The sequence below is a fragment of the Pseudonaja textilis genome, chromosome 1, assembly GCF_049901715.1.
Source record: "Pseudonaja textilis isolate UNSWEBS1 chromosome 1, rPseTex1.2, whole genome shotgun sequence".
Taxonomy (NCBI): Eukaryota; Metazoa; Chordata; class Lepidosauria; order Squamata; family Elapidae; genus Pseudonaja; species Pseudonaja textilis.
In genome coordinates this window covers 133,794,209-133,820,111 of record NC_141990.1, presented here as the reverse complement: position 1 = coordinate 133,820,111, position 25,903 = coordinate 133,794,209, and the positions used below count along the sequence as shown (strand labels likewise).

The 25,903-nt window shown below is 41.0% G+C and overlaps 2 protein-coding genes across 7 annotated transcripts in view; one reads left to right on the top strand and one right to left on the bottom strand.

The window, feature by feature from the left end:
* The window catches only part of ROCK2 (Rho associated coiled-coil containing protein kinase 2), a 103,195-nt gene extending 98,963 nt beyond the window's left edge, over positions 1–4,232 (top strand). For 4 of the 6 annotated variants that reach the window (XM_087917243.1, XM_087917239.1, XM_087917233.1 and 1 more), the window contains one exon: positions 859–4,232. In XM_087917243.1, the coding sequence (XP_087773369.1) occupies positions 859–862 (4 nt within the window). In that variant the 3' untranslated portion in view covers positions 863–4,232. The remainder of the gene's footprint in view (positions 1–858) is intronic. The other 2 variants (XM_087917226.1, XM_026695298.2) reach the window with 1 other exon arrangement.
* Positions 4,233–9,449: 5,217 nt separating this feature from the next.
* SLC66A3 (solute carrier family 66 member 3) lies at positions 9,450–23,347 on the bottom strand. The gene is made up of 7 exons (XM_026695296.2): positions 23,129–23,347; positions 17,771–17,853; positions 17,615–17,684; positions 15,832–15,889; positions 13,436–13,556; positions 12,793–12,834; positions 9,450–10,469 (listed from the first exon to the last, which is right to left on the bottom strand). The coding sequence occupies exons 1-7, from the start codon at positions 23,275–23,277 to the stop codon at positions 10,381–10,383; spliced, it is 612 nt and encodes a 203-aa protein (XP_026551081.1). The 5' UTR covers positions 23,278–23,347; the 3' UTR covers positions 9,450–10,380.
* Between the last annotated feature and the right edge of the window lie 2,556 nt (positions 23,348–25,903).

The following is a 25,903-nucleotide window of genomic DNA, read 5'->3' as shown; positions in this document are numbered from 1 at the left end:
ATATTTACAAGTGCTTCTTATAGTAGACTCTTCATGTATGTATGGCTGCCTTTGTGCAAATCCACGTTTGAACATTCAAATTTATTCTTATGTCACATGCTGCTGCAAGCTCATATTTAGGTGACAAGGTAAAAACTTGATTTTCCGTGCTTTGGTGTACCTTGGTCATACTAAAGTGTGGTATAACTTGCTTTGCAAATATATTACACTAGATAATCAGCATAGGAATGATAGAACTTCTTGTCTCCATCCCCCGACAAATTATTTAAAGATAGGCTGGATTTCCTAATTTCCAAATCACCTTCAAGGGGAATATAATCTTTCCTTTGAATCATTTTTGATTGGGAGAAAGATAGTCTGCTATATAAACATTTAAAATAAATAAATGAAACGTAAACTAGATTCTACTCATCCAACTATCACCCAAAATTAAAAACAATTTTTTTTCACTACCACCCTAGAAATTTTCAGACTTTCTGTGCCGCACTTGGGCTGCTTTGTGGCCAAGAGTCTCGATGATTGAGAGTCCTAAATTTTGCCCCATTTTGCATCATTCTCATCTCTGATCCTGCAACAGCTTTGTGATTCTGTTCCCTCCAGCAGCAAAGTGGGACAATCCATTTTGAAAGGAGACTGACAGGATGCTGTGTATCTGAAGGAAAGAAATTAACGGCTCCTTAAGATCAATGCACAAACAAAGAGAAATCTTTTTGCTTTGCTAATGTGAACCAGACTGGCTGAGAGATCCAGCATTTCCTCCGTTGCCTACCTCTATTTCCTTAGAGCCCGTAGACTTATGAATTTGAATTTACTATATTTAAACTGACTGAGGTCTCTTCTTTTCTTTTCTTTTTCCAGCTAACTGCCTTCTGGGAATGCAGTTTTCAAGGTGATCTTCATCCCTCTGAAATAAGACTGAAACATCGTACCTTGAGTTATGACTGCTGTTGGCACCAGGCAGCCCAAGAGCCTTGGGAAGCAGAAGGAGACGCAGGAAAGGAGTGGGGGGGATATGCTGCAGGTGGGGGGGTGGGAGGCCCAGTGCAGGAGTCAGTTGAGTAGGGGATGGTGGTGGAGTGCATGTGGTTAGAGGAAGGCCGTGAAAAGAGGCACAGGCTGCATGCAATCACAGGGAGGCCAAGGAAAGGTGCACCCTGCGCCCATTTTCTAAGGCTTCCCTGAGCTTGTATACGTGCACACGCACATACACACAGACTTCCTGTGCCCTGTTTCCATGGCCTCCTTCCCTGTGATTGCATATAACTTGCACCCTCATTCCCTGGCCTTCTGAACTTGCCCCACACAGAGCACCCCTTCCCCAACTCACACGTGGCCTACTCCGGGTTACCTAGGGCTTTCCCACTACAGCACCCCCCCTGCGCTCCTTACCTGGGACTCCCACTGCTTCCCACTTAATGACCTGAAGGCTGCGTTTTGGGCTATCTACTGCTAGGGACAACCAGGACTTGGTGATTGTGGTCGCCAAGCAATCATGTGGCATTGTGCTTTACCACAACTCACAACTCCCCCCCCGCCCAATTGCAGTCGTAACTCGATGACTACTTAGACTACAAAGATTCTCCTGTATCACCAAATATGAAGAAATCCCTTTTACCACCGCTACTGCGCTGCCCCGCACCCTCCCCCGTGCCTCCAGCACTGCCTGGCATCCCCCTTCCTTCTGGAGGTCAAAGCAAGGAAGAGACTTCCATCAGTTGGAATGCCCTCCGTGCGAGCTGTGGGCCTTGGCCTTCTCTGATCACCGTGCCCTGCAAGCTTCTGCCCTCAAGGCCTGGAATGGTGAGGAAAGAAAACCTCAAGAACGCCCAGGAGGAAGACGTGAAGTGTGTGCTTTGGACAGAGGCCTTGCCTGCCAAGGTCAGTATATTCCATCTGGCCAAACAGGAGCAGCGGCCAGGTCTTTTGTTTCCAATTACGCTTAATAAAAATCAGAGCTTTGGTTTTATTATCTGCTCTCTTTTGTTGCTATATTGTGCCTGAGCTACTGTGATGTTTGCTGTCTGTTCTTCACATGTCCTGTTCCCCCCCCCCTCTCCCTCCGTTCACCTGTCCCTTGTGCCGCCGGCTTCTCTCAAAAGAAAAAAGATACAAATCTGGCTTCCGCGAAAAATCTAGAAGTCCCGGCTTACTCTTTCCTCCAGTGTGTCTCCATTACCATCTTTGTACGTGAAAACCAGCTTCTTCAGGTGAACGAAACTCCTAGTCTGCAGCCAAAACAACAAAATGTCTCCAGAGCAAGAACACCTCACTCGCAGACCTCTTAAAATAAATATATATTTAAACATTGGGGGGGGGGGGAGAGATTCTCTTGAAGCTCTTTCCACAAAGACTCGACAGGGATCAAAATGACGAGGAGTCATGAAGAATATCTATCCTTGTTCAGCCTCTGGAGAGAAACGCTACCAGCAACTTTGCCAAAAGAAAGCAAATGAGTGGCAGGTTCATATCAGATTGATGAAGACTGCATCTTAAAAAGTGACCATTATACTGTGTGTTGTATGTATTTTGGTGTTTAAATAAATACATTGTATTGTAATGCTGCAAAAGTGGTTTTTTAATTTTTTCCCCCCATTTTATTTTTATACATTTATTCATATTCCATTAATGCAGTTTGCAACTATGCACTTGTATAAAGCCATAATGTTGACATTTATATCATTCATACTTGTTTATTCAGCATGTCTGCACTCAGCAGTTAAATATAATGAAAAGTCCCAGGTATGTACTTATTACCTAACAAGCAGTCCCAAGTCTTGTTTTATCAGTTGTGAATGCCTTAAATTAATTTTGTTCCCTTAAATTTTATGCTCATTGCTGATATTTAAGAGATAAAAGAATGCAGAGGTTTACCAGCTCTTAAATGCAATTTTGCTTTGTTGCAGAATAATAGTGCACTATGTTTACATGTTTATATCAATGTCAGTCTATATGAATGTGTACCTAATAGGTTTGAGAGGGGAGGGGGTGGGTGGGATCAGCTAAACATGGCTTCCAGAAACAATGAACTGGTAGTATTAGAACTAATATATAACTTTCATGCATAGGTATTTTGAAATCAGTTCTTTGTTCAATTCTCAGTATTAGTCACAAACTTTGTATTCTTACTAAGTGCTATGATTTTCACTTTTTTTGCATACTATCCTAGCGGTGTGTTTTATTCCTGGAAAAAAATATAACTATTTTTACATTTTCATCGCACAATGTTTGAGGAATTTTACAATAACTGAAAAATACTGTAGATGTATTTTAAGCCTTTCGGTTCTATTCTCTAAGCACATAGCTTTAGCAACAGGAAAGTAATCTCAGTTTCATGTGTTTGAGAACTTGTGGAAGGAAAAGGCGCCACGGAGGCACTTAATCTATTTTTTTTATGTTGTACAGAATATAATTTGTAAACTCATTCATGCCATGTCCATAATTTATCCCACAAATGCATGTTTTATATAGAACTACAGAATGCTATGTTAAACACAAAGAGAGTTAAAAAAAGAAATATTGGAAACTCTACTTTGGGATTTTTTTAAAAAAAGTGTATGCACAGGTGTTGTATGATAATAACAATGGAATGTAGAATCTATTATCTATTATTTCACTAGATTTTCTTTTTGTTTCAGTAACAGAAATTGGGTATTTAAAATGAGGGGACCATGAACTATTTGGTATCCACCCTCATAAAAATTGGAATTGGTGTAGGATTCACCAAGCGGGACTTCTCCATATTTCCCATTTGTTTGTGCAGTTGTATGCAGTTATGTCTCAGCTGATCACATGCTGAGATCAGCTCATTCAAGCCTCACTTGTTAAAGAGTTCACTTCAGAAGGTCATGAACAAAAAAGTTCAATTCATTTGGACCTATAACATGGGTGTTTCCACTGACACAGACTGAAAATCATGTACCTATAAATTGGTCTAATAATGCATATCCTAGCTTGCACATTTAAATACACTTCTATTTTGGTTAATTTTTACAACTTCATGACACGGTGAAAGAATATTGTCTTGTGTGCTTGCTCTGAACAGTGAGTGTACAATAAAATATTTTAGGAAATGCATATTTTGCATACAAAACTTACTGTTTAAAAAATGTAAACAATAAACCTTGTTTCAATTCACTAATGGCATACATATTTTATATTATAAATTGTTATTTGTGGGATGATCTGAATTGGAAGAAATATATTTTTTTTAAATAAACTATTTGAGTAAGATACTAATATTATCAAGTTGATTTTTTTTAAAAAAAATTAATGTGAATAACAGCACTGTACTTGAAACCGGCATCGTATAGATTCAGTTGACTCTTACATGGTCATGTGAAAATCTGTATTTAAAAAGTAATATTATTTAGTGACTTTCAGGCTTTTAAATACAGATCGGAACTTTGCTTTTAGAATTAGTTTAAGCTTATCACTCTCTTTATGAAGGGAATTCTACATGAATTTTTGCTGTCAGAAAAGTGTCCCATCAATTCCAAACTAAGAAAAAATGTAAGACTATTTTGCTCATGTTCACACCTGTCTTAAATCTAAATGTTCATATTATTATTAAACTTAAAGGCCATCCAACTCTTGAGGACTCTGCAGATCATAACAACCAAAGAACTTACAATAAAATCAATTTAAACAAAAATAAAGATACAGGATCATTCCCTGCTGTCTGCACAAATTGCTTCTGAAACTGAATATGTGTTGCACTCTTGCACAGACATTTTCAAACTTTACTTTGCTCTACCAGACACAATGATATAATTCATCCATAGACATGAACTATTCAAACCACCTTGGCAAGGTTCACCATATCAGTTAATGTGAAACTATAATCTTAAATACTATTTCTTCACTTAAAGCTTCGTCCAGAACCTATTGTTTTGGTTCAGAACACCATGTTTTGCCATTATAAATTTAACAATCTGATCTAAGTCCCAAAGGTACTTTTTCGGGAGGCAACTGGACTTTCTGATTTTTATTAGAAGATATTTTGCTTCTCATCCAAGAAGCTTCTTCAGCTCTGTGGTGGGGAATGGAAGGATTTATATTCCTTGCAGACAGCTGGTCATTTGCATCCTTTTAGAAGGTTGTTAAAGCACTTGGAGTTTTATCTGTGTCCTCAGGGCCACCTGAATAGTAGTGCTGGTTCCTGTAGTCTGCATTTTTTTCCTCTTTGAAGTTTTGAGTGTTTCTTTTTCTTTGAAGGTGGTTCATACGTCTTCAAAGAAAAAGAGAAAAAATTGCAGACTACATGAACCAGGTGATCCTGAGGACACAGATAAACCACCAAGTGCTTCAACGCTCCTCTAAAACGGGCGTCAAACTCATGTCACAGCAACAACGTGGCGTATCACAACTTTTCCCCCCTTTGCTAAATCGGGCATGGGCATGGCCAGCCCATATCTGGGCTGCGGGCAGTGTTTGACAGTCCTGCTCTAAAAGGATGTAAATGACCAGCTGTCTGCAAGGAACATACCTGTCAGAGCTGAAGTAGCTTCTTGGGATGAGAAGAAAACTTCTTCAAAGAAAAAAACATGAAAGTCCAGTTGCCTCCTGAAAAAGCACCTTTGGGACAACCATGGCCTGGATGACTGAGAATCTCTACAGAATCTGAATAAGATTCCACTAGGAGATCTAAGCACTAGCATATAATTACTAAATTCAGTATGACCCAGTGTTCTATCTTGAGATAGATGGATGAAATTCTACAGTGAGAGATGATGTATATTTTAAGATTATTATTTTTTCTTGGTAAGGTAGAGTCAGCTGTAGAGACCTAATTTACTAACTGCCTCATTCAGTGTCTATTTAAAGTTACGATGGTGTTGAAAAAAAGAACTATGACCAATGCCATCATTTATGACATTTATAGCATGTCATAGTCACATGACCGCCATTAGCGTACAGTCTACGTCTGACTTATTTTTATTTTTTCTCCTTGCAGAAATGAGGGAAGGGATTACAAGATAGTAAGGAGGAATATTTGATCTAATTAATCTACCATTTTTTCAGAATTCCTAAATTACATTTTGAGTAATTGCAAGTACTTTTAATGAACCTCTTCTGCCTTCTCCGGTCATTTTTCTAATAGTTATTTTAAAGCAAAAACAAAAAAGGCCTAAGTAAGCAGAGTTTTAAAAAACAGCCACTTTTCTCCTTCATCCATTTTCACTTCATATAAAAATAGAAAAAATAAGAATTCTGTCCTCTTAGACATTTAAAAAACGTTTGAAGTTACATTTTTTTCGCCAATAGTCTTGAATCTTTCATCCCTCTTATTGATGATCTCAAAAGGAGGTATAATTCACTGCAAGGAATCTTATCTTTGCTGCATCTATAATTATTGCTTCTTAAAAAGTTTAAGAGTGGAGAAAGCAAAACTGTAAATGTCCATTATCAGCTCTGTTTCAGTTGGGAGCAGAGATGAAAATCCGGAGTATCTAGTTACAATTCCCCCCCCCCCCAGTTTAATCAGAAGGAACTTCTGTCCAGAATATATGTTTAATTCCACAATCTTCCTTTAATCCAGGGAGATAAAAAAGCTATTGCCAAACTATGGAAAGCCACAGAGTAAGTCAGGTTGACATTATCCACCAGAAGCAGCTCTCCAGGAAAAAAATGGATGATTTTGAGAAATGAATAAGATTTGTGAAATTCTTATATAAGAAATAAAAGATTTGTAATATTAAGACAAGAAATGGGAAAAGACATTGAAAAATTATCTGACAATGTAAAACAAAACCAGAGTGGAATTTCTAGAGAAATACATCTGAGGTCCAAGGTAGAGAGTTGGAAAGAAAATTGGATGATTTAGATTTATAGGAATTGAGAAAGTCATCTGCTTGAGATATAGAATGATTTTTGGAAGTCCCAGATGAAAATGTTAGACAGAGGTCCACTTACTCTCTTGTAATCCCATGCTTTCTGCAAGGGGGAAGGAAATTATTATCTCTGCATGCAGTCTTTCCTGTGGCTGGTTTATGTTTTTTTCCAAAGCAGAGATTACAAGAGTGAGCAGACACAATGGAGAATACACTGAACTGTTTGTATAATGCGCTCCCAGATCCTGGCTCCCAGACCTCTTCTGGACTGTGGGCCTCACTACATTTTTAAAAAATAAATACTCCCTACTCTCTTTAATCCCTTTCTTTCCAAATACAAACAAGCAATTATCCCAGTACTGGGCTGAACATTCCAAAGGGTAGAGTAGGTGGGGAATGGGAAGCAATCAGTCATGTGATTTCTCACTGAGTGACAGCTTCACTTAATGACAAAGCAGCTGGTCCCAATTGTGATCACTAAACAATGACTGTCTTATTATTTTAATCTGACCAATACGATGACATGTTTAATAGGATTTTATTCAGCTGTAGGATTGATTATTTTAGGTCATAATAATTTAGAGAAGTGTTGCCTGTTGGACCCTAGGTTTTGTCCCTTATAGATTCATTACCTCCCTATGATAGTATTAAAGTGGCAACAACAAAATAAGTGACAAAGAGTCTGTCCTAAATTTGAGGGGAAAAATCAGTTCTGCATTTGAATACAAAGTCACCAGAAAATAACAGTTTGCCTTATAAATAGCACTCTGGCGCCTTCTCTTTATGCTCTTGCTCAGTAGTACTCAGGCATCCTGACCAGGCTTCTTCAAGAAATGAATGCATTTACAGAATGACATACAGTACAGTGGATTCAGAAAGCATTCAGCCTGTTTGGAGTTTGTGAAAAAGCACCTGAAGGACTGTGAGGAACAAGACTCTCCGGATTGATGAAACCAAGATGAAAGAGCTTGGCCTTAATTCTAAACATTTGTCTGGAGGAAACCAGGCACTGCTCATCACCCAATATCATTTCAACAGTGAAGCCTGGTGGTAGCATCATGCTGTGTGCCTGTTTTTCAGCAGCAGGGAGATTGGTCAGGGTTGAAGGAAAGCTGAATGGAGCAAAGTACAGGGATTATCATATGCTCAGTGAAAACCTGTTCCACAGCACTGAGGACCGCAGACTGGGTTGAAGGTTCACTTTCCAACCTGACAATCCTTAAGCACCTGGTCAAAGACAACACAGGAGCAGCTTAGGGACAACTCTGTGAATATCCGAGCAGAGTTCCCCAGCCTTTCCAGGCTGACGGCTTGGATAGAAGGAGGAGGGGAGGGAAAGAAGGGATGATTTTGTGGGAGGGGCAGGTGCTTGTGTGAGCACCCATTGCTTGTGAGGCTGAGTGCCCATAATGCTTGCATGAGGCCCCAAGCGCCCCCGATGCTCACAAGTGGGGTGGCAAGCGCCTGTGCCACTTGCATAAGTGGGGGCCCAAGCGCCTGCAATGCTCACGCAAGTTGGGCTGTGAACCCCTGCGATGCTCACATGTGGATATGCATGCGAACACACACACCAGTCAGCCACTCATGCAAACAGACCACGGACTGGTAGTGGACTGCAGCCCACAGGTTAGGGCCTCCTGTCCTAGAGTGGCCCAGCCAGAGTGCCAACTTGAATCCTATTGAACATCTCTCTGAAGGACCTAAAATGGTGTCCACTGATGGGCACCATCCAAGCTGAGCTTCTGAGGATTTGCAAGGAAGAATGGCAGAAAATCCCCCAATCCAGGTATGCCAAGCTTGTCGCCTCATACTCCAAACTATTCGAGGCTATAATTGCTGCCAAAGTACTTCAACAAAGTGTTAAGTGAAGGACCTGAATACTTACGCCAATGTGATATTTCAGTTGTTTCTTTTTTAATAAATATACAGATATTTCTAACATTGTTGTCACTTTGTCATTTGTAAAATCAGGCTGCAGCAGAACAAAATTGACAAAAGGGGGTCCAAATACTTTCTGAATGTACTGTATACATACATTGAAATGCATAGCCACTTTGGTCTAGTGACCAGTGGGTTAAGGCACCAGGAGAAGCAAGGAGACTCTGAATTTTAGTCCCACTTTAGGCAACTGAGTTACCTTGGACCAGTCACTCCCTCTCAGTCCTAGAAAGGATGCAATGGCAAACCTCTTCCACAAAACTTTGTCCAATTAACTGCAGGGACTAGTCCACATAGTCGCTAGTTGCTAGGAGTCCACATTGACTCAAAGGTGCATGAACAAACATCCCAACAGATGCTAACTTACATGGTATTGTAATTTGAAATGTTTAATATTTACGCCATCTCAGATGGAATGCACGTAGATGTTTTTCTTTTTTAATCCTTACAAAAATCCTGACCAACCAGGCTAAACAAAAGGTAGCTTGCCTCACCCCCATAATAAAATCTCTTGCATCTCTGATTTGTCAAAAATCCATCAGGACAAGCTGAACTCATAAATACTTAATTTCTCTGCTGATAATTTCCCACAACAGAGCAGGTCATTTTTTTTTTATTCCCATGCACAATTATTCAAAAGAGTTAAAAGAAATTTTGAAAATATAATTAAGCTACTGCATTTAACATTAAACAAAAACACTTTATTTCCTTAATTGTTTAATTGAAGAAAGCTGCATACTTAGTTCAAAGAATAGAGAAAGTGCTTTACTAATTTTTTTTAAATGCCGCTGTTCTTTATTGCTGAAATAACTTTCAGAATTAAGTACTAATGATACATTTATACTTCTTGAAACCTAGTGGGACACTAAACCAAGTTCAAAGAATTGCTGAAATATTGATGTTCTTCAAGTTTCATGTATTTCTTTATATTTGGAATCAAAATATAACAATTATCAGCTACTCAAAATAGTAGCGATACAAATTTGGTTCAAAAAAATATAGACTGGACTGATAAATAAACCCAAACAGAGTATCAAGTTTAAGCTATTTAAAGTGCAGGAGCTGAAATAAAAGGATATTTTTTCTGTAGCTGAAGCTGTTTTGAAATACTCTTAACTAAATAAAATACACAGGTCTTTTTAAGATGAAGATTTAGAGGGCCATTTAGCATGAGGAAATCAAGAAAGATTTCCTCATAGGCTAATTTTTTTTTCACTTTAATGAAAAACAAAACAAAGCACAGATAACAGTTTCCAGAACCGCAGTTCTGAAAAGCCAGCAATTCAGTAAATATAAAACATTACTTTTCTGTTGGCTTGAACTGTTGTTGGTCCTACTAAGCTGTGTGTACACACTAGAAGGGTCCATGGAAATAACCAACAAATAAAAATCAACCCGTTTGAGAAGTCTGTTATGCAATCTGCTCATATAAAATGAAACACTTCGTTCATCTAGCCAATTATTTTTACAAACAGTAAGCATAAAGATCACAATGCATCTGAGGCGTTGGCACTGAATGTCAAGTACATGTTCAGTATGTAAACATCAGTTCTCATTTAATGGAATGTCTCATTTTAGTCCAAGTTGTTCAAAAAGGAGGCGGATTTGCATCTTAGTCTTGCTTCTTAGCCTTCCGGTATTCCAATACAGTAGCGATGACCCAAATATTAAGAACCATCATGATTACAAAACGGATCAGAACTAGGAAGAGGAAGGAAGAATACTCATTAGCAATTGCGTACCTTAAAATGAATCAAGCAAGATAAAATCAATTTTAAACTTAGGAAATAGCTTCCATAGCAATCAAACTAATAGCACAATACCTATGCTAGTAGAAGAGAAACCCCTGAACTTTTCCCCTCATACAAAGCATCACATTGCCGTCGTGCCCCAACTACTTCCAAACTCCAAATTTGTAGCTTCTAGGGTTCCTTTGAAAGAAGGGACATTTTGGGGTGGTTTATAGAATAAATTGAATTCTTTTCTTGTGCCTCTGGAGCTCCACAAATGAAAGAACTTTCAGTCCTACTTAACTTTGGGTTTCAAAGGCACAAGATCAGTCGTAAACGGAAAACAAGCCCTTCAGTAAGGCGATGCCTGTTCCCAGAAATAAGTTTCTGCACACCAAACCTTATAAATGGAGTGGGAATGTGAATTTGACTTAGAGAATGAGAAGAACAACATCCAACCATTACAAAGAAAGATATTTGAGTCCTGGGAAAGTAGAAAGTATAAGAAATTCAAAACAAGACTGCGTTTGGGTTAGGTACAAGTAGAAGTAGAGAGAATTTCTGATAGGCTTTCAAGATTCTGTTACACTACCTTCACGTTCCAGGATTCCTAGTGATTCCCATTTTATGGCCCCGATTCACTTCAAAGGACAGATGGGGAACCAACCACATCTCTCAATGATTATATAATTAGGAACATAAGGACATTGTGACAGCTGCTTACCCCACCACTCTTTGACTAGAATAGACAAGAGGAATCCTCAGGCCTTAGGTGGATTCTTGTGTCACTTATACGGAATCCCTCACAATCACAGTATTTAAAGTCAGCTCTCATAAAGCTATATCATCATCTCAGCACATACAGGGAAAGAAATTCTTTCTGCCTTGATGAGACAGAATTACTTTTTTGTTGTTTTCAAAATAGAAAGGGTTAATAATAAACTTCAAAGCCTGTCCTCCCAGAAAATATACAATATTTGTGTGCATTTGAACACACGTAATTAAATCTGCACAGGGGAGGCAAAGCTTTGGAGGATGAGATGTCTATGAAGGACAATAGGCTGGGGTTGAATCTTCCTTCATTCCTTGAAGGAACCTCCCAGGTTTTACAGAACACTGTGCAAACCCAGCAGGGTCCTCCATTGATTTTCCAATGAATGAAGGGCAGCAGATGACTGAATGATGAAGGGGAAGGAGTGTGTTCCCCCATACCCCTCACTGCCTGTTTCAATTGCTCAAACATGACCAAGATTTGCAGTCAAGGATTCCTTGCTTTAAACCTTCCTTTGATTTGTGACTTGTGAATGAGAACGTTTGTTTATTCTGTCTGACAGTGAGAGCAATCAACCAGTGGAACAGAAGTTGCCTTCAGAAGTTGTGGGAGCTTCATCACTGGAGGCTCTCAAGAAGAGACTGGACTGCCATTTGTCAGAGATGGTGTAGGGTTTCCTGCTTGGGCAGGGGGTTGGACTAGATGACCTACAAGGTCCCTTCCAACTCTTGTTAATTTGTAAATTTGTATGTAGCCTTTTCTTCTAATGAGAGCTCTTCCCTAGTTATTCTTCTCTTGTCTTCCATAGCCAGTAAGGACATATAGGAACTATGGGCATCCAGAGGCAATGCCTTAGCAAATTTGCCTATTTGTAGAAGCATCCTGCAAAGAAGGCCAGGTCAGGAGACAGAACCTGCACGGACTACAAGTAGTCCGCAAAGCGATGAGACCAATGACAATCTTGGCGGTCCCCACTGCTGTCCTTGAAAGAGAGGTCCACAGGTCCACATACATTTCCTGCTGGCTCCCAGCAACCAGTGTGAAAATCAGTTGCAAACGCTGGTCAGTAGGCCTGCTGGCTTCTCCATTGACTTTGCTTGTGGGACGTTAGCAGGGAAGGCTGCAAATGACAATCCTGTGGCTCCGCGATGCTACAGTTGCTGTTAGAGTGAGCCAACTGCCAAGTGCCCAGGTAGAGATCAGGTGAATGTGGGGGTGCTGGGAGGGCTGAAACTACCTCTCCTTCAGCGCCACTGAACAAGTGGTTTTTAACCTTGGACTACCTGTCCTGATATTTTGTTACAGAGCATAACAGAATCTGAAAAAAACTCTTGTCCCATAGAAGATCAAAGCAGGGTTATTTTGAGTCTTTTTCCTTAGGCACCCACTTAGCTGAGGTACTGTTGACGACTAACAGTTCTTGCATCCAGTGTTATCTCTATCTTCCTCTATACTTGCAGTTTTTCTGTAGAGTATGTTTAAAATCCCTGCTAAAAGAGTCACAATAATAAAGTAACATTACCTGTAGAATCCTTTGTAGTCATTAATGTTGTAAATATTCTTGCTTTAATTGGGAGAAAGAGAGAGAGAATGAAAGTTAGCAGATTTTAAATAAATGACTTTCCCGTTTTACTAATAACTCACTTCCATTCTCTTTCAATCCTGGCAAATAAGATATGCAGAACAATTATCATGCTTGGTAGAGAAATCTTGTCACGCATCAGCCTGAAATCTTCCAATTTTTTTTCTTCTGACATGCACTCACATGTTTCTCCCAAAAGATTATCTTTTAACAAAGAACAGTATCTTTCAGGAACTTGTTTTCATTTTCTCAGCAATTTTTGTAGGACTTAAAACCTTATTTCAACAAACTGCATTTAACAGTAGCTCATAAAAGTCTTCCAATAATGTTAAATTTCATACTCTTTAGTGTAGTGGTTAATGCATCAGTCTACACACAGAATATCAGGAGTTTTAGTCCTAGTTGAGGCACAAAGCCAACTGGGTGACGTTGAGCCAGCCACTTTCTTTCAGAGGCAATGGCAAACCACTTCTGAAAAAAAACTTCAGGTAGTCTCTGAGAATTGGACACCGAAGGGGTAAAAAAAAAAAAAACCTATACTGAGAAATACCTCAAACATGTTGGTAGAATAGCTATCTCTTACCTGCACAGGTGTATATGGCTAATCCCCAAGTTGTGGCACTCACTTGTTCAGAATCTCTAGTCTGCCAAAGACACCGGAGCTGAGCAAGTTTACTTGCTGCACTGACCACTGTGCTCAAGTTCTGCAGAGAGGGAAGAAAAGGAATGCGACTGTTAAAGCAAAGATCACGTTGAAAAGCGGGAAGTGTCCATTGCTCGATTCTTTTTTTGGTGAGCAGAAACTGAAAGACAGATGCTGCCTATTCAAAAAAGATTTCATGTCCCAGGACCCAAAGGGCAGATTCAGCTTCAGATCCAACAAATCTGCTGGCAGCTAGTGAAGATGACATTTAATGCTTGGATCTGCACTAATGCATTAAATGATCCCTTTGCAAGTTATGTTAAGTCATATTGAGATTGGTTTGACTTTAGACTAGTGTACAATCCACTGCCATAGCTTAGTTAAAAAATCATGGTTCAACAAATATGTGTTATTGTAGATCCTGTTTAATTGGAGGCTCTTCCAAGGTGACATACATAATACAACTCACAAGACAATTAAAAAACAGCTACTGTCAGTAGTTCAAAAACAGAATCCCACAGCAAACTGCAGCTCCTTTCTAGGAACTTGCCTCTGATGGCAGAACCAGTAAATACTGTAGAAATGGAAAACAACCGATTCTCAGTTAATACCTAGAGACACATTTTAGACCTAACTTAAAAAAAAGGGGGGGGGGGCACTGATAGGAAGTCAGGATATATGGACTTGTGATGATACCAGGGAGTCCAAACTAAGGGCTAGACCAGGGGTCACCAACCTTTTGGACCCCAGGGACCATCAAACTCATAATTTTAAATCCTGCGGACCAGAGACCGGACCCCCCCCCCCCAAAAAAAAAGTCTGCAGGAAAATTCCCCATCCCATATTCCTTTCAATTGATCATTCTTTATTTGGGATCGCAGGATACTGTCTCCAGCTCCATTCTCGGGGGGGACTTTTGGCTTCATGCAAGGAAAGCAGCAGAAGCAGCAGAAGTCTTTCTCTCTCTCTTCCAAACTCCGCTAAATATGAGTCTTTGTGAGACTTGTCACGCCAGGGCAGCCTCTTGGAACAGGATGCCTTGCAGGGTCCCAAAGACTCATTTCTGACGGAGTTTGGGGAAGAGAAAGTCTTTGGCTGCTTTACTTGTGTGCAGCCAAAAGCAGAAGAAAAATGTAGAAAGAAGCAGCCTGGTGGCCAGGCAAGGCACGTGGGGCAAGTTCTCCTCTCCACCCTTCCCCCCCACTCTCCTCACGTGTTGTTTCCAATGCAAGTGATGCAAGCCTTGTGTTCCCACGGGCCATATGGGTGGCACAGCCTTGTGTTCCTGCACAGCCTGGATTAATTGCTTTGGGGGTGCCATTTCTCTTGAGACTACCATATTTTTCTCATGGACCACCAGTGCTCCCCGGCCCACTGGTTGGCAAACAGTGGGCTAGACTACATTGGTGTAGGCCACCATTTAGTCAGCCAGGAACTTTGCCAAGATTAATGAGCTGATGCAGGCTAGTGCTTTAGTGCCCCAGGGACAGAGAACTTGAAGCATGCCAATCACCATTAGAGCTACAACTGACAAAAACTGGTGGCAACTTTAGATACATAATAAAAAAAAATAAAAAAAAACTTGACATGGTTTTATTTTTTTAAAGAATTCCCCTCTCAGTTCAGGGAAAAAAAATTCCCATCCTCACCATTTTGCATTCCTCATCCCCTTGGCTCATGCTCACTCCCAAGGTCAGGCGATCCTTTCAAGTTAACATATTTATTTCTTCCCAACAGCTACAAACTAGACAAACTTGAATTTTCGGATACAGTTTCTATCCTAACTTATTCATCTTATGGTTTCCAAATGTCCATGTTTTTAGACTACTTGGACCTGCCTGGCTTTACAACAAAGCAAGCAGATATTAAAGTGTTTCGAGGTGGCCCAGTGTACCCACAGAACTTTAAACTTTAATGAAACACTCTTAACCTTTAACGAAATACCAAAATTACTGAAGGAAACAATTAGACCCTCTCCTTATTTTGGCCTCCTGAGCTTGAAGTAGCAAGCTAATTGTAAGCCCAGCACATACTGGGTCCTAAACCAGCCACCTGATGTCACTTGCTCTCCTCTTTGCCTTCCTGCAGAAATCCATAAAGAGCAACATCTTTCCAATCAACACAAAATGTAGAGGAACTCAGTTTCAAGAGCTGTGCCACATCGCTAAGTGATGATGCATCTTAATTCAAGCCAAGGAGAAGAGAAGACAAGCAATGAGCTTCTGACTCTTCATTTCCATGAAGTTCCTGTCCCACACATTTTGTGGTGGTTTCCCATTACATACTGCAACATCTAGAATGACAAATTATAGAAGTGCGTTCTTTCAACTCCTTACCATACTCAAGTCCAATATCCATTCTTGCAGAGTTACAGCATACCATCCTGCCACAAATCTAATATTTCAGGTGAAGATACATATTATTATTACATAATGAAAGTGAAAAGGATGTTGGGTAGGTCAGTGGCATAATCTGATTTTAACTGATGCAGTCACTTTATTGTGCTCTTCTCCTTTCTTTATCTGCAATCCTTTTGGTTGGTTTCTATCATCTTTAATCTTCACATCCACATCCATTATTCATCAGATGACTGAACGAATAAGTCTAGAATTATTAATTAACAAATGGCTTTTACTTGTGGATGTTCAGTCAAACTGCATGCCCTCGGGGTCCCCAAGAAAGCTCTCTGTAGGTTAGCAGACCCAAGTATGTACTACAAATGAGGACTGTGAAGCAGTTAAGAAAGAGATTAGGAAATGGTTTCAGAGGACACAAATGAAACGTCTGCATTTGCCTCAGCGGCATCTTTCCCCAGAATCCCAAGCGCAGTGGTCAGAATGCAGCATTGCAGGCTGACTCTGCCCACTGTCAGGAGTTTGATCCTGACAGGCTCAAGGTTGATTCAACCTTCCATCCTTCCAAAGTCGGTAAAATTAAGCCTTCCTCCATGTGTCTTATTAGATGTTCACATGTTCAGGATTTCACCCAAACATTTTCTAGTGGAATTAATGTGCTTCATTGGCAATTGAAGTTTTTTTAGTGGAGTAGAAGGGCTTTGTGAGAAATTTTCAAGTGTAGCAGAGTGGGCCTGCTTTTAATTCAGGGATAGAAGTGGCTCTGCCAGGCTGTTGGGCTACAAAATCTGTTATCCTTGTTAACTGTTGGATATTCAGGCTGGGACTGGTAGATTTCGGAGTCCAAAACTTCTAAAGGCAGCTTTGGAAGCTCAGCTTGTATAGGTGAATATATATGTGATATTTTTCATAACTTACTTGGGGTCATGCCTTTATAGGAAATTTGTATTTATTGGATTCCAAAATGAAACTTTTTTTCATTTTGCAGTTAGGATGTATGAGATCATAAAGACATTTCCCAAGTATCACAAGAACCATTGCACAATAGTTTGTTTCCTAGTTGGAAATGGCTATTCAAGTGGTCTGAAAGTTAGAACTTTCTGGATCTGGATCTGGATCTGGAGTGTGAAATGAAAGCTGAGAATTTCAAGCTTATTCATTCTGTGACCAGCATAGGTCCATCTCTGCAAAATGTGTGCAATGGGGCTGTAGTGTTTTGGATTCAGGTCTTTCACAATAAGTAGGGGCATGAGTGTAGGATTTGTCCGCAACTCTTTAAAGCAGCTACATCATTTCCCAGGAGCAGGATGCAGAGCTGCATAATAGAAATACAATGGAACCTCAGGTCGCAAACGCTCCTGTTTGCGACCAAATCTAGTTCTGACCAAAAAATCCACCTGATTTTTGAATCGGGACACAGTTAAAAGATTGGGTGGCGAACAAACCCGGCCGCGGCATATTTCCTTGCAGAGGCTATTTCCCCTTCCGTGCATGCGCACTCCATCCACACATGCGCAGTTGGTCATGACCAGTCGGGTTGCGACCATAGTCCTGGAATGGATTATGGTTGCGACCCAAGGTTCCACTGTAGTACTTATATACCACTTCATAGAAATAGCACTTATATACAGCTCCCTCTAAGCGGTTTGCAGAGTCAGCATATTGCCCCCAATAATCTGGCTCCTCATTCTAAATATGGGATGGAAGAACAATGGCCGGAAATGTGATATAAATGGAAAAGAACAAATCCATAAGTGAAGGATACATGACTGTGTAAGGCAAAGCATGCTTCATTTTGCCATTGAAATGCAGAACAAGCAGGCAAAGAATAATATCTGAAAGAAAACAAAACAAAGTTCATTACTACATGACTGAGAAAAATAAAAGAATGGTGGAATAATAAATGAGGAACCAATCCTACCTTGCACAATCATGAGGGGATACTCTATATATGTTAGCTGAGGATAATGGTAGTAACTCATATATCTCAGGCAAACAAGGAAACTGGAAAAGAAAACATAACTTCAATCAATGGGGCCAAGACATAACCAGCCCAGTCATCTGAGAGCAAGCTTTATTATTCTTTCTCTTCTTCCATGGGCCTAACTTCATACCAAATAACTTCTCAATTTTTAAACAATTTATTGCAATATTCAGACCAAACCAATTGAGTTAAAAGGCATCTCCAAACCAAGGCACCAAGCCAGAATGTGATCTTCCCAGGGTAGCCAAAGAAGAAGTATAGTATAGTATAGTATAGTATAGTATAGTATAGTATAGTATAGTATAGTATAGTATAGTATAGTATAGTATAGTATAGTATAGTATTAGTATTGTATTGTATTGTATTGTATTGTATTATTGTATTGTATTGTATTGTATTGTATTGTATTGTACTGCATTGCATTTATTCAGTTTATATACCACCTTACCTCACTCTGAACAGCGACTCTGAGTTGCTTGCAATTAAAATCATAAATATTAAAAGCATTCAACATTCAAAACAAGGCAGGAGATAGAAAAGGAAGCAGTCAAATAAAAGCCAGGGACACAGCATTTATAGCACCTGGAATCTTAACCTGATTTGCTGCTAAAATTTAATTAGAAGGTTAATTCTGCCAATTGTGATTTTTACCAACTGTGATATTATGACATGATAACAGGAAACAATAGGAACCAAGAAGGGGAAGAAAGCTGGATTTCACATGTTTGGTCTAGTGCCATGTTTGGAACGAAGCTGTACTTTTAATACAAAACACTTGGAGAAAAATTCAAACCTCTGCAGGTTTATACATGGGATTAGTTCATAAATAGCAAGAAGGCCTGGTTTCCTGTTAAAAACTGTAGTAAACTTTGTGCTGGTATTTTTTTCTCTTTCCTGGACTGGGATTAGCAGTAAGTTCAAATGCACTTAAAAATATATGCAGCTTTGGGATACGGTATTTTTTGATCTTGTGAAAACAGTCTCAGAGCCTTTCCTCACATGCATGTAAGTAAGTACAGCCTGCCCTAGGAATACAGCTTTTACAAGGGAACACTTGTGTCAACTCAGCAAATATTGAAAATAAAGCATAAACATGTTCTTTTTTGCAGCACTGGTCTCTCAAGAGAGATCTCCTGCCCATTTTAATGCTAGTAAATACAGAATACATCTCTGTCCTAGAAGCTTTTCAAAGCCAAATACTGGAATCGTCATCTGTCTGGACCCCATTCTATGTTAATTCTAGTAGAACCTCTTCCTCAAACTTCACTGTTTTGATATGATCTAGAATGCTGGGTGTTCAATTCCCACAAAACATGCCAGAGGAGTAGACTCCCAAAAGAAAGCTGTCCCATATAAAGGAAGAAATGCTATTTTGTGCCAATCTTGGTTTCAATACCACATAACAGAGGTATGCGGAACTTGGTTCTGAAGCAGGAGAAAGTATTTTGTATCTTGCGAAGCACGCTTGCCTTGCCTAAAGAAGCTGCACAATACCTGACATGGATTCGGTAAAATACCTGTTTGAGTTCACCTTACAGAATCATCACCTTTTATCAAAATGCATGCTTTCATGAACTGCAGAGTTCCTATGTGAGACCAGAAGTGGCTCTTTCTACGAGTAAGAATACCTCTGCTCAGACTGGACCAGGGGTGGGTTTCTACCAGTTCTGTCCACCTCTGTAGAAATGGTAGCTCTGAAGAGCAGCAGACATAGAACCGGTTCTATGTCTGCTGATGTTTTTGCCCACCCACCTGCCCGGGCTCTTACCTGATCTTTATTTCCTGCTTTTTCAACTTCAGCTGCCATGGGAGGCACAGCTGCAGTTAAAAAAGCAGGAAAAAGGTGTTTTTTCAAAGGCTGCTTCTCTGCATACAGCATGCTGAGGATGACTACAGGTGGGCAGCGTGCAGGGAAGCACATCGTAAATCACCGAACCTCATAAATCACCAAACTGGTAGTTAACCCTGTTGGATCCCACCCCTGGACTGGACCTAAAATCTTGTCTGCTTTGCATCTCAATATACGTATCTCAACCACATAACTTTCCTGCATTTATGGCTATATGTAGTATCCTGCAATCATGTGACCAATTTTTATGTTTTTTTTTTGCTGAAAACCAATGTTCACTTCTTGCTTTTGGCAAAAATGTCCACAACAAACGGTGAGTTTGCTTAACAGTTGGTGTAATAAAAGGTCATAAAATCAGGTCGGTCATGTGATGAGCCCCTTCACAACATAGGTCCATAATGGGCAGACTTCATTATGGTCGTATGTTGAGGACTACCTATATGTAAGTTTTTCTACTGCAGATATCAATGCTAAGTAATGGAAGCCAAGAGTAGAGACGTCATAGAGCACTAAGGACAAGGCAAAAGTGTCATCTGCACACAAAAAGTAGTAGCTCCGTATATTCCAACCCAGAATCTCCAGGATGTACAGAATTTTCAACTAACAAGGTCAATGATAAGGCTGAGAATGATGGGAGAAGTATCTGGCAGGCACAGGCGAGGGAAACGAAGCTAATTTGCCAACCATTTGGAGATTAAAAAAGGAGGACAGTGGCTGAGTCGGCAAAGGAAGAGATCAGAGTTTGACTAGGTTGTTTAATGATGTTTGTTCAAATCAGAATATAAGGACTCAAATCTCTCCTCAAACTAAATGGCATAACAAAAAAGTTAAAAGCTTCTCTGACTTTCTGTGACAGCGGTCAGCTCAATTTGGCTTTCTTTCCTTTTGGAGAGGCTTAAATGCCAGTCCCGCAGAGTCACTGACTCACAAGCTTGTAATGATATTGTTATAAAACTACAAAGAACAAAGAAGACAGAATAAAACTCATTTTTAATGAAAGGGATATCTCACCACAACTATCTGCCTCAAGAACGCACTTTGCTTTTTTGTAGATAGGCATTGATAAAGGGTAACAAGACAGTTAAGAATTACAAAACTCTCACTTATCAGCCCAATAAAATGTCATTCTTCATTCCATGAGGGAAGCTTCAGCACAACTATTCATGAAGTGCAACAACCAAGTAAGATATTACTATTTAAAGCAGGGGTCCCCAAACTTGACAACGTTAAGACTTGTGGACTTCAACTCCCAGAATCCCCCAGCCAGCTATGCTATCCACAAGTCTTAAAGTTGCCAAGTTTGGAGACCTCTGATTTATATCTTTAGATTCCCCATGCTTTGTCTTCTTACTGTGGGTTTCAGAGCATGCAGCTTAGAGAATAGCAGAGCTGGATGGGATCTTGGAGATCTTCTAGTCCAACCCTACCTATACCATCCCAGACTTAATGGTTGTCCTGATAAACAGTCTGAAAAACCACCTTACTCAGCCCAGAGAAAGGGAGAAAGATAGCACAGCTGAAGAAAAAGTTGCAGAAGTCCACTTCTAAAGAAAAGTAAAAGGTTTTCCTAAGAACTTCAATGTGGGGACTCACAGTGGTTCGGCCTGGAACCTCAAGTATCTGAGATAGGAAAACGTTACTTGGCATGGTAAGGGAAATGCAGTCATGAGATGTTCCATGGCACTAATATTATCTTTTACTGTATTTACAGATAGCCCTCGACTTACAACAGTTCGTTTAGTGACCGTTCAAAGTTTCAACAGCACTGAAAAAGTTAACTTATGACCATTTTTCACACGACCATTGCAGTGTCCCAGGGTCATATGATCACCTTGTGTGGCCTTCTTATAGTCAACGGGGAAGCAACTCACTTAACCGTGTTACTCGCCTAACACCTGCAGTGACTCATTTAACAACTGTGGTGAAGTTGTAAAATGGGGCATAATCCACTCAACAAATGTTTTAACTTAGCCACAGGAATGTTGGGCTGAACTGCGGTCATAAATCAAGGGCTGCCAATATTTTATGAACTGGTAAAGGGCTTGGGATTGAATCTGGAGTCCAGTTTTAGGCTCACTCTAGATCGGGGTCGCCAACCTTTTGGACCTGAGGGACCACCAAACTCCCAATTTTAAATCCAGCAGACCACTAATATGAATTTTGACTGACGGTGGCTTGCTGACGGTGGTGGGAAAGTCGGTCCCATATTCTAGAGCTGCAGTAGTCACAGGACTGGCCCTTTGGTCATCCCAGATCAGCTGCTCCTCCACCCAGGGGCACCGGCCTGCCATGGACTGGAGGAGCTGCTCTAGGATGACCAAAGGGCCAGTCCTGTGACTACTGCAGCTCTGGAATATGGGACCAACTTTCTTCTCAACGTCAGCAAGCCACCCCGGGGCCAATTTCCCTCCCCCACCACTGGTCTTATCTTTCAGTTCTAGCTTGCATGCCTCTACTCAATATAAGATTTGCATTCGGCTGAAGGGTGGGAGCCAGAGGGTGGGCAGGCCATGTGGGCGGCGCAGCCATGTGTGTCCCATGCAGCCTGGATTAATTGCTTTGCGGGAAGTGGACATTTCTCTGTGGACTACCAAAATTTTCTTGCAGACCACCAGCGGTCCTGGGCCCACCGGTTGGCGACCACTGCTCTATATGCGCTTCCTTTTCAGGGAGGCAACTGGGAGCTAAACAGTCTTGGTTGCAGCAGCTGCAACTTTTTGTTCCTTGGCTTTTGTTTTTGTTTTCTTTTCCAACCCAAGGGTTATTTTGCCAGCATCTCCTCCCCTTTAGAGGCCTACAACCCACTCGTTTAAGGAGGAAGCCAAAAAACTCGAGAAAGCCCAGAGGAAAAAAGGGAAGGGCAGTTTTGGCTTGAAGTGAAGCCCGGAAAGGAGGCCCAATTCCTGTGGGGAAGAAGGAAAATCAGAGGCAAAGCGGCCCAAGGTGGAAGCGGGAAAAGCGGCCAGATGAGGTTCCCGGGGAGTCTCAGAAAACCCCTCGGGTCCCAGGTCCTCCTTTTCCAAAACAAAACCGCGGCCAGAAGTCGCCAACCTCTCTCCGACACCCCACTCCACCCGTGGTTATATATCCGCACCCGAAGCTGACTCGGGCTGGGAGTTGTATAGGGTTTCCTATAGTGGTGTAGGGTTTCTTGCCTAAGCGGGGGGTTGGACTAGAAGACCTCTAAGGTCCCTTCCCACTCTATGATTCTATTCTCCTTTGGTTCAGAAGAGCCCCTTTCTTTGGCGTCGCCGCCCAGCAACAAACAGCCGCCACCGCCGCAGCCTCCAAACGGGTTAGGGACTCGCAGGGGAAGAAGAGCCGACCCGGAGGTCTCAACTCCTCCGTGGACACCGGGAAAAGAAGCCCAAAGACCGGGCAGGCGGGAGAAGAAGAGCGCGGAGGTTGCCGCCGCCGGGCAACTTGGCGGAGAAGTCCTTCCTTACCCGCCGAGCTCCAGCAATAAACTTTCCAGGCTGACTCCTCGGGCGGACCTGGCGGCCACCAAGGCGGCTCCCTGGGGCAACTTGAGCACCAGGCACGCCGCGATGGTGCTCCAGTTCGCCGCCTCCAGCAAGAGCGACCCCGGCTCCATCGCGCCCCGCTCCTTCCTGCCAGGGAGCGCCCAGCTTCAGCTCCAGCCCGCCGAGGACGCGGCCCCGCCCACCGGAGTCGAAGGCGCGAGGGCGGGGCGAGGGTTAAAAAGGTGGGAGGGGAAAGAAGGGAGTGGGGGGGGGAGAGAGAAAAAGGTAGGCTTGGTTGTCATGGTTACGACGGAGTTGAGCCCCGGTGCGCCGATTTGGCAGCCTCGCTCAATTAAAACTCTGATTTAGGGAAATGATTCTGGCCTTCCTCCGTCTCACCCCTTCTTATTCTTATTTGCTCAAGGCAGAGGCAGCTGTACTTTGCATATGCCCAGAGGCATTTTTTTAAACCCTTCACACTACGTGCCAGGACAGGTCCTGGTCTGAGTGCCAACTCCAAATTGTGCCTTTCTTTCATTGGAGAGGATGGAGAACTGTTTTTTTTAAAAAACCAAATATTCCAATTACTTGGCATCCTCAGCTTAATTTAAACCTATCTGCAGCCCTCAGCTTCGATTCCTGAAACCACCATCTGAGCATAGAAGCCTTTTTTTACTATTTCTGGTGTGCTTATCGAGCATGCCTGCCATCCTGTGTCCTGCAGTATAACTTAGGATAAAATGAGCTGGAAGGGACTTTGGAGGTCTTCTAGTCCAGCCCTCTGGTCAAGCAGGAGACCCTACACCATTTCAGACAACTGCTGTCCAGTCCCTTCTTTAAAACCTCCAGTGATGTATCACCCACAACTTCTGAAGGTGAATTGTTCCACTGGTTAATTGTCCTCACTGTTTGGCAGTTCGTCCTTAATTCCAGGTTGCTTCATTCCGTCATTAGTTTCCATCCATTGTTTCTTGTCCTGCCTTCTGGTATTTTGGAAAATAAATTGACACCCTCCTCTTTGTGGCAGCCTCTCAAATACTGGAATACTGCTGTCATGTCCCTTTCTAGTCATTTTTTCTAGACTAATCAATCCCAAATCCTTCATATGCTTTAGTCTCCAGACCTTCGATCTTCTTAGTTGCTCTTCTTTGCACTTTTTCCAAAGTCTCAACATCTGTTTTGTAATGGGACCAAAACTGGAAGCAGTATTCCAGGTGTGGTCTTACTAAGGCTTTATAACTGGTACTGACACTTCAAGTGATTTGATTCTATGCTTCTGTTCATACAACCAAGGGTTGTATTGGCTTTTTTGGTTGCCGCCGCACACTGCTGACTCATGTTTAAGTGATTGTCTGCTAAGACTCCAAGGTTCCTCTCACAGTTACTGTTAGGAATGTAAATCACCTAACAGCTATTTGGGTTGGAAATATATAAACCAGGATAAATATTTTAAAACTGTATCTTTAAGAAAATGCAAAACTGTAATTAGGTGTGGTTTCTCAAATGGCCATAAGATGGAGCCAGAAATCTGGGTTGTCTTAGTCTTAGTCTCAGAAGAGAGTGTGTCTCAGTGAGTCTCTATTTCCTTCTGTTGGAGAGTTTTGCCGTTCTTTCTAATTGACTGCTATTCCTGGATTTGATGTAAGTCTGTTACTGAACTGTTTTTGATACTGGACTTTGATATTTGGATTATCCCTGGACTGAAAACTGACTGATCTAACCTGTGAATGACTTTGGACTGCTTATCTTGAACTTTGCTTAAACCTTTATTGAAAGTAAAAAACCTACATTTTCTGTACAGTGTGTCTGTGTGCTGTGTGTGTGTTATTCAACACTTCTCTCAATACGTCTCCCTGTATGCGCTCATTCTCCTAATGGGGAACCGGTAGCAGAAATTTTGAGTAGTTCGGAGAACCAGCAAATACCACCTCTGACTGGAGATTTTACAGTATCCTTCCCTTGCCGCGCCCACCAAGCCACACCCCTAGAACCGGTAGTAAAAAAAAATTTGAATCGCACCACTGCCTTGTACCTTAGGGTTTTTCCTAGGTGTAAAACTTTTCTCCATATTAAATTTCATTTTGTTGGATAGGGCCACAGGTAGGCTGCTGGCATCTTCTGGTTTAATGCATTTAGGTATTTTATAATTTTGATATGCTATATTTTGCTAATTGCTAGTAATGAATTTGTATTGTTTTTCTATTTCTAATGTGTTAAATAACTTTGTAACAACCTAAGGGATTTTAATTAGTATTAATTTTAATAACAGTAGCATCCTTTTAAAAATTATTTTAAGAATAGTGTGTATAAGATTATTATCAGTGTAAATTACTCAGTTCATCCTCCCAGAAGTTCAAGGGTCCCCACTTGGGATTATTTTATTACATCCTCTGAAATGCTTGGAGACTCTTGAGAGATAGTGGCTTGCTTAAAGTAATCCAAATTTGCTATAATACACCATACATCACAATCTATGAAACTGACATCCTGGATATTGTAAGGGAAGAAGTTTGTCAGTGGCTGCAAAAATCAGGAGTCCAGTAGCATCTTTTCCAATTACTGTAACAAATTTTGTTAAAAGACACAGGCTTAGGTGAAATGCTTCATTAGGTTGTTAGTTAGAACAGAACAGAGCGCTTTTATTTGGCTAAATATGATTAGGCACACAAGGGATTTATTTCCAGTTGGGAAGTTCTCGAGGTACATGCAAAACAACAGAGTATTAATAATAATGATTAGTAATAGTAATAATAATCA

What these genes read in the sequence shown, in the direction of transcription:
- SLC66A3 (XM_026695296.2), bottom strand. Translation starts at nt 23,277, where the DNA reads ATGGAGCCGGGGTCGCTCTTGCTGGAGGCGGCGAACTGGAGCACCATC. An exon ending in GGATATTGGACTTGAGTATG is followed by an intron (nt 13,557 to 15,831) that starts GTAAGGAGTTGA and finishes CCCTCTCTGCAG; the next exon opens with AACTTGAGCACAGTGGTCAG. An exon ending in AGCCATATACACCTGTGCAG is followed by an intron (nt 12,835 to 13,435) that starts GTAAGAGATAGC and finishes TCCCAATTAAAG; the next exon opens with CAAGAATATTTACAACATTA.